This window comes from Engraulis encrasicolus, chromosome 11 (assembly GCF_034702125.1).
Source record: "Engraulis encrasicolus isolate BLACKSEA-1 chromosome 11, IST_EnEncr_1.0, whole genome shotgun sequence".
NCBI classification, from domain to species: Eukaryota; Metazoa; Chordata; class Actinopteri; order Clupeiformes; family Engraulidae; genus Engraulis; species Engraulis encrasicolus.
Genome location: NC_085867.1, coordinates 2475207 through 2483755, shown reverse-complemented (window position 1 = coordinate 2483755; position 8549 = coordinate 2475207). Strand labels below are relative to the sequence as shown.

Here is an 8549-nt window from a genome sequence, read left to right as displayed (position 1 = left end):
ATGCACATACACATATGCAAGCACATGCACACACACACACAAATACAGCAATAGTCCTAAAAGAGATTACACTGGACGTGATAGCAGCATAGCCTAGGACATGCAAAAACACATAGAGAGAGAGAGAGAGAGAGAGAGAGAGAGAGAGAGAGAGAGAGAGAGAGAGAGAGAGAGAGAGAGAGAGAGAGAGAGAGAGAGAGAGAGAGAGCAAGAGGAATAATCTGTAATAATATACTTTCACCATCTTTTGAGGTCAAGCTATCTGGTAATCAAAAGTATGTTATAATTTGCTTTTGTAGAGTGTAGTTTGTTGTGCAATGTCTCATCTTTCTGTGTGTGTGTTTGTGTGCGTGTGTGCGTGCGTGCGTGCGTGCGTGCGGGTGTCCAGGCTTCGACCTGTGTGAGGTGGGGCAGGAGGAGGTTGTGTTGAAGACGGGAAAGCAAGCCAGTCGACGCATCATGCACTTCGCCCTGCAGTCCCTCCTGGCCCTGTTTGGTATAACACAATATACTGCACCATACACACACACACACACATACACACACACACACACACACACACACACACACACCCACACTCACACACACCCATACTAGAGCGTGGCTCGGGCCGTTTTTTTCTGTCCGAGCCCGGCCCTCAGCCGACAGAAAAGTGATCAACCCCGACCCGAGCCCGAGACTAATTAAAATGTTTGTGTCCGAACCCGTCCAAAGCCCGAGACCACTGTAATAACAACAGAACCTGTGCGCAAGCAATATTTTCTATGTGGCCTCCTTCATACTCAAAATAGCATGTGATAAATAGCCAGGATAGGCAACTAGGATGAGGCAATTTGCAGTAGCCTAATTTAGTTACGCACGCATAGTAAGTATAAACACACGCATACATGTGACAGCGCACCTTATGTTTCTTTCGGTTAGACCAGAGATGTTGGGTGCGGTGATCAAATGCATGGGAGGGGCGTGAGAGGATAAGAAAGGCGAAAACTAACGAATACGGTTTGGATGCAGTCAGCGCGGCTATGGACGCATTTGTTACGTTACTGTTATAAATCCCCGCGAGCCGGTGAAGATGCCACTCCTTGTCGTTAAGAAGGATGGGCTATAAGTTCACCCCGAAGAACAGTAGCCTGTTCGGCCCTCCAAGAGAATGTCATTTCCCCTTATGTCCATGCGGTCAATATAAAATCAGGAAAGGTTGCACGCGCATAGTTACAACTGTAGGCTACAGTAAAAAAAAAAAAAAAAAGAATTAAGAACCTACGTGAAGGACATGAAATGTCACAGCGGACAAAGTAGTAACAGGAAACCTCTTCGCCCCTACCTTAGGCAACTCCACGTAGCGTGTGCGTCTTCTTTAATCCATATTATGCTCCTTGCTACCCCTTGCTGGAAATGTAATCCTTGGCGAGCAATGCAGTGACAAACTTCGTCATTTTATGTTCAACATTTAAGACAGCACCGAAGGCATGCTAAAACATGGCCTACACTAGGCCTACAACAAAAGACCACGCGTTCACTGACAACTGTATTTGGCGCTTATTAAGAAAGCAAGTTGACTCGGCATTCCTGCTCGGCTGACTGGGAGTGAGCGTCCATGTTGCCACTGGTAACTGGCGCGTGCATACAGCCAATAATAATCACTCGCACGAGTAGCCTACCAACATTTTCATTTATGCATATTCAATTACTTATTTTTTAATCACAAAACTGCCGTTTGCGTGAACTGAAACGTTTCCTCTGGTTGCTTACACTTTTCACAATATCTGTTTGCTTCAAGCTCGAGTCCGACCCGAGTCCGACAGATATTCTATTTTTTTTGTCCGAGTCCGGCCCGGCCCGTCGGGTTCCGACCCGGCCCGTCGGGCTTCGGTCGGGTTGCCATGCTCTGAATCACACACACAAGTATTCATATACAAGTACGCACACACAAACACACACATGCAAGAATATGTATATACACAAGTACACACACACACACACACACACACACACACACACACACACACACACACACACACACACGATAATACTAATCATCATAAAAGCCCAAATATTAATGTCATCATTCTTGCTGAGGTCAGGCAGTACCACTTCATGCTGCTTCGGCAGCAGATTTGGTACTTTTCACCCTCTAATTATGGCTGACCACACTCACAAATCTTCCTAATATTGCCTTTAATATATTTCCTGACACAGTATGGTTGCTCCAAAAGCCCTCATTGAACTCTAAGATGAAAAAAGAGAAGAGATCGCTTCACTGGGTCGGAAATGGTATTTAAGAAAAGATAATAGTATTTTAAAGAAGATTAAAAGAGACTGATCGTCCTTATATTGCCTTTGCTGTAATATGTTATTTTCCAACACAAGACGGGAGCTTTAAAAGTAACCATTTACTGTAAGATGAAAAAAGGAAGGGATTGCTTCAATGGGTCGGAAATATTACTTTAAAACTATTAAAATAGTGTGCTCCTCTCCTCTCCCCTCCTCCTCTCTCTTCTCCTCTCCTCCCCTCTCCTCTCCTCTCTCCTCCTCTCCTCTCTCCTCCTCTCCTCTCTCCTCTCCTCTCTCCTCTCTCCTCCTCTCCTCTCTTCTCCTCTCCTCTCCTCTCTCCTCTCCTCTCCTCTCCTCTCCTTCTCTCTCCTCCTCATCTCCCCTCCTCTCCTCTCTCCTCTCTCCTCTCCTCTTCTCCTCCTCCTCCTCCTCCTCCTCCCCTCTCCTCTCCCTCCTCCTCTTCTCCTCCTCCCCTCTCCTCTCCTCTCTCCTCCTCTCTCTTCTTCTCTCCTCTCCTCTCCTCTCCTCTCCTCATCTCCCTCTCCTCTCTCCTCCTCTCCTCTCCTCTCCTCTCTCCTCTCCTCTCCTCTTCTCTCCTCTCTCCTCTCCTCTCCTCCTCTCCTCTCCTCCTCCTCTTCTCTCCTCTCCTCTCTTCTCCTCTCCTCTCCTCTCCTCTCCTCTCCTCTCCTCTCCTCTCTCCTCTCCTCCTCTCCTCTCCTCCAGATTCAGCAGAGCTCCCTAAGCGTCTCAGCCTGGACAGCTCGTCCTCTCTGGAGTCGCTGGCGTCGTCCCAGTCAGTGTGCCCGCCGCTGCCCTTCTCCTCGCCCGCCTGCCCTGACACGCTGGCGTCGGACGCCATCTCCCTCTACTCGCTCAGCTCCGTGGCCTCCTCCCTGAGCTTCCTGTCTCGACCAGACACCGTCGGCGGCAGCGCCGGGGGGTTGGCGTCGGCGGGGGGGTCGCACTTCTCCTCCCCCGCCCGTCATCATCACCCGTCGTCAACGGTCGCGGGTGGTGGCATGACGCGAAGCCGCTCGTCTCCCACGGCCGCCACCGCCACCCAGGAGGAGTACGAGGGCTTCAGCATCATCAGCAGCGAGCCGTTGTCCCTGGCGCAGCGCGGCACCCTCCCCCGGCCCGCCGGGCACCGGACTGGCATGCGCACCGCAGGTGTGGGAGGGTGCGGTGGTGGTGGTGGTGGTGGTGGTGGTCTGAGGGGCGGCCGGACACCAGGCGTGTCGTCCAGGGGCAGCGTCAGCACGCCTACGTCCCCTATCAAGGCACCCCCTGCACCTGCCCCTGCCCCTGCTGCTGCCCCTGCCCCTGCTGCTGGCCACAAAGCTCCCAGCCCCCCCAAGAAGCCCAGCAGCTCAGACACGGGCACGGAGTCATCCGACCAGTCCAGCACGGAGACGGACAGCACGGTGCGCTCGCAGGAGCAGGAGCGGCCGCCGCGGCCCCTGGACCCCCAGGAGCTGGCGCAGAAGATCCTGGAGGAGACCCAGAGCCACCTCATCGCCGTGGAGACGCTGCAGAGGAGCACCGGAACACCCGGATCAGGATCCGGAGGTTCCGGAGGAGGAACGACGCCGTCTAGCCTAGATATGCAGCACCCGGTTCAGCACACGGCCGTGTCAGGTTGTGTTAGCTATATGTTTACTGCAATGTGCAATAATGTGTATTAGATCCTATAGTATTATAGTATATATATATATATATATTATTATATTATTATAGTATAGTATATTTGATATTATAGTATATTATTATATGTTTAGTATAGTATAGTATATAGTATATTTTGTATTTATGTAAACTGTCAGACACCTTGATTTCCATCAGGATTAACAAAAATACTCTACTACTCTACTCTACTAGGTTTCCGCTCGGCCGAAACCAGCGCGTTCAGCCGACCGACAAGCAGGGGGAGCCCAACGTCCGGAGGCCCGTCGCCGAGCCAGGGCCACCCGCGTCCCAAGCCGCCGTCGCGCAGCTCCTCGCTGCAGAAGGCCAGCTCCGGCTACAACAGCCCGGCCGACTCCCTGAAGGACGGCCAGCCCTCGCCCTCCCTCAGCAGCAGCAGCGCCACCCACAGCGGCACGCCCAGTGGCGGCGGCACGCCCAGCTTCAAGCTCAAGTACCCCAGCTCGCCGTACAGTGGACACATCTCCTCCCGCTCGCCAAGCAACGTGTCGCCCAGCTCGGGCCACCAGTCGCCCGGAGGCTCCGCCCCGTCCCCCGCCCTCTCGTACTCGTCCGGCTCCTCGCGCTCCAGCCCCGGGGACGCGCCGCTGGATCGCCTGCGACTGGCGGCCATCGACGAGAAGGTGCAGGCCATCCACAATCTGAAGACGTTCTGGGCCAACGCCTCGCAGCCTCTGCCGCCGCACCCTATGGGGGGCCCCGTTCGGGTGCTCAGAGGAGGGAGAGGAGGAGGAGGAGGAGGGGTGAAGATCAGTCCTGTTCAGAGAGACGTGCTGGGGCTGCTGCACCTCTCTCCCCGCCATCCGTCAACCAATCAAACACAGCAGCAGCAGCAGCAGCAGCAGCAGCAACAGCAGGACACCAAAACTAAAAACAAAAAGTCCTCTTCCTCCGCCACTTCCACTTCCTCCTCTTCCTCCTCCAATGGCAAGCTCCGCCCTCAGAAAGACAAGCCCCCCAGTGGTGGTGGTAGCCCCGGCCCTCAGAACGTCAGACTGCCTTCTGGGAACGGATACAAGTTCCTGTCGCCCGGACGATTCTTCCCCTCCTCAAAATGCTGAGACAGTCAAACAGTCGCCCCCACCACCATCATCACCACTCATTTTTTAGAGGCATTGAACTCACGGGAATATCCCTGCCTGCCCTCCGTGTTAACCAAGTAACTCCTGAACTAGCGAGAGTTATAACAACAGGGTGTCAGCAGGGAGGAGACTGACTGGGAGCAGACTAATCGATATCTCCCTAAAAAAATGAACAAATAAAACTACATCTGGCCCAGCTAAGGCTTCCGTTCGGGCCAGATCCATCCGAGCCATACTAAAAGGCCATATGAGGACGAAAGCCTTTCCAAACTTGGCTGCTCTGCCACCTGCCTGCCTGTCCTGCCCTGCCCTGCACACACACACAGCCAGCCTCCGGCACTCCCACGCACAGCCTGCGGTGGGCAACCCTGCCTAAAGCAGCACGACGGGAGGGGAGGGGATTAAGCCAGCCAGCCGGGCAGCCAGGCAGGCAGGCACGAGTTGTACAGAGACACCCATGGACATAGACATAGATGTATGTGTATGTCTATATGTAATAGACATGCCGTAGATCTGCGTATATGTCTATGCCCACTGTCACCGTCGGGCAGTGCAGCCATGTTTGACCCTTTTTTTTGTTTCATTTTGTATTGTTGTTATTATTATTTTAATATAATTACTGTTATTGATGTTTATTATATTAGATTGTAATTGTAATGACTGTTTTTGTAAATTAAATTTACAGTTTTTTTGCAATCAGTGTTATACTTTTTTTGTAAGTTAATAATGAAGCAAGCCATGCACAAAGACCTGAAGATCAAAATATGTGGATATTATTATTTTTTCCTCTGTATTGGTGAAAAGGTACTCATGATGACTACAGTGCGTAGACTGGGCTACTGGACCTGAGAGGATGTGGTCCAAATACCCGTCAGCACTGTCTTTTTACCAAACAAATTTTACAAGTGTGGTCTCCCAATAAAAGACATATCACGGTAAATTCCTAATAAAATGATCTTATTGAATTATTGTGTTCCAAAATATGTTTTTTAATATTGACAGCTACTCATACATTGCATTCACATTGCATGATTGCACTCACTCACTTTACCTTGCTTGCACCCATATAGTACACTACAATGGTGTGTGATCTATCTCTAGTCTGCATTGGTGAACGCAGTAAACAATGTGACACGATTTTCATTATGAAATGGAAATAAATGAATGAGTTGAGAGTTATTATGTAACCTGCTTGATGGATCAGATAAACCAATCAGAGAGCAGGACGGAAACGCTCTGTTGTTGATAATTGACATGACGTCAGCACCTGCGCGCAGCCGCAGCCAGGCGAGTGGAAGATGGTGCTCATCAAGGAATAGTAAGTTCAAGTACTCCAAATATTGTTTTTGTTGGCTAGTGCAACTGTTTGTAAAGTTGTGTATGTGTGCCGAAACCCGTGACTTACAGGAGGATAGTACTTGGTTGTCTTGGTTCGCGTGTTAAGACGTGAACTTGGACGGGCTACGAGGCAAGAGACACCGGCTTGTCAGGCCCAGACTTACGACCACTGCTAGTTAGCTTAGCTGCTAACATTACTGGTGGTGCATTGGCAGACAGCATCCCGTGCTACAGCTAACGTCAGCGGTATCACTCGCAGTGTATGCCTGGATGGCTAAGCTTCTGCTACTGTGCAAGCAAGATTAACGACTGCCCATCTGTCGAATAGATGCGGGAACAGTGCTATTGACCAAATACTGCTGCCATTTGGCGAAATGTCACAGTGCAAGCCATTGCGCCACTATATTGCAGTATCTCATAGTGTTGGAGTGCAACATTGGCTTTATGCGACCAAAGGTGTGCATTGGTCTGAGGCTGAGTTTACCAAGCTAGGATAACTCTTGAGCTGATTAAGTCTCTCCAAGTAGTGAATTATTTATTTGCAAGTGACACCAACAGGGGAACCGTTATTTTGAAGTCAAACAAAAATGCGTCTAACGGCTGTCAAAAGGAGATAAGTTCACCTTGCAGTTGCATAAACGCTTTAGGTTTGCTCTGTCAACTTAATCCATGTCTCATAGGAACTAACGTTCTCTCAAAAGGGGACAGGGATTAATGTGTGAAGTTGTGCGAATGAATGCATTATTTGATGGTTAACATCGGCTTCTGCACATTTCTGATGTTGACACGAAATTATGGAACAATCAATGAGTCGTTCAGTCGGGAGCCTCAATATTTTTTTAGCGCATGAGTGGCAGAACTACTTGTAACGTTGCAGGCATGGTAGTGTGTGTGATGTTCAACCACGATAAACGCTTAAGCTAATTACAAGCACTCCGCTCCCGTTAGCTGCTGGTTATATTTAGCCGTGCAGTGCTCGGCAAGTGCGCTTTCCGGACTGTGTCACCGGCGGTTTACCCTCGACTGACACGAATCAAGCACCGCACCACTAAAAGAAGAACTTGCTTGACTAATATAGGTAGTTTGCGTAGGCGGAGCTTCTGTCATGTATCGAATGGATACTTTAAAACGCATCCAATTCTCTGTGGAGTGACCCAGATGTCCATGAATGAGCACACATCTTACTCAAGTGGAACGTCTTGACATCACCATGTAAATATGTTAACTGAATTTGTCTTCCGGATGTGGATGACCGCCATATGGGGCTGTGAGGTGTGTGCACATGTTGGTTTTCTTGTGCACCTGTCTTAGCGAGGTTGCCAGGCAGAGTTGGGTTAGCGTCATTGGTCTACTAGAGCACACTACACTTCACAGAAGTCTTGACCCTTTGTCTCTGGAAAAGGTTCCCATGTCAGGGTAAAGCCACATGCACACACCCCTGTTTGTCACCACCAGGGCCGCTGACAGCTTTTGCTAGGCCCAGGACAGTCATCTGAAAGGGCCCTCATATCCAATACAAACCCAATTTTGGGCCCCCTCTCTACTTGGGCCCAGGACAAATTACCCTTTTGTCCCACCTGTCGGCTCCCCTAGTCACCACTCCGGTGTCCATCTGACAGCTACTGTGCCTGTTTTGGTTCATCCACTGGTTGCCTACGAAGCTCATTGAGCTTACACTTTCAAAGTAAAAGTGAATTGCATCTTCATAAGAGTATGCACATCCCACCTCACTAGGGCTGTAACGATATTGTATCGAACCGAGAAATTGTGATACACAGTCACGATACTGTATCGTCAAACAAGGAGGCAGTATCTTGATACGCCCTTTCAAAGTTTTGTTACCCATCAGTCAAGAAAACAATCACATGACATGAAGTGACAGTGCTTTCAAGCTTCAAATCATCATCATTATTATATTTAAACTTTTTCAAATTATTAGTAGCCTCTTGTAACCTATTCAACCTACAAACTATCATAGCTTTTATTCATAATTTTACTTTATACTGTTGGCAACTGGGAAATATTGGGTTGTATGGAACCGTAGGTCAAAGATTGTGATAAAAACCGAATCGTGAGTTGAGTGTATCGTTACATCCCTACACCTCACTGAGGTCAGGTGCAGGATAAGGGCACATCTGACAATGGAAAGAG

The 8549-nt window shown here is 49.6% G+C and overlaps 2 protein-coding genes across 3 annotated transcripts in view; both read left to right on the top strand.

The window, feature by feature from the left end:
- The window catches only part of ttc28 (tetratricopeptide repeat domain 28), a 127202-nt gene extending 121210 nt beyond the window's left edge, over positions 1 to 5992 (top strand). Inside the window, exons 27-29 of the mRNA XM_063209797.1 lie at positions 389 to 496; positions 2998 to 3912; positions 4153 to 5992. Of these exons, the coding sequence (XP_063065867.1) occupies positions 389 to 496; positions 2998 to 3912; positions 4153 to 5039 (1910 nt within the window). The 3' untranslated portion in view covers positions 5040 to 5992. The remainder of the gene's footprint in view (positions 1 to 388; positions 497 to 2997; positions 3913 to 4152) is intronic.
- A 360-nt stretch (positions 5993 to 6352) lies between these two features.
- pitpnb (phosphatidylinositol transfer protein, beta) overlaps positions 6353 to 8549 on the top strand; it is a 28788-nt gene continuing 26591 nt past the window's right edge. For both annotated transcript variants that reach the window (XM_063211148.1, XM_063211149.1), the window contains exon 1: positions 6353 to 6378. In XM_063211148.1, the coding sequence (XP_063067218.1) occupies positions 6359 to 6378 (20 nt within the window). In that variant the 5' untranslated portion in view covers positions 6353 to 6358. The remainder of the gene's footprint in view (positions 6379 to 8549) is intronic.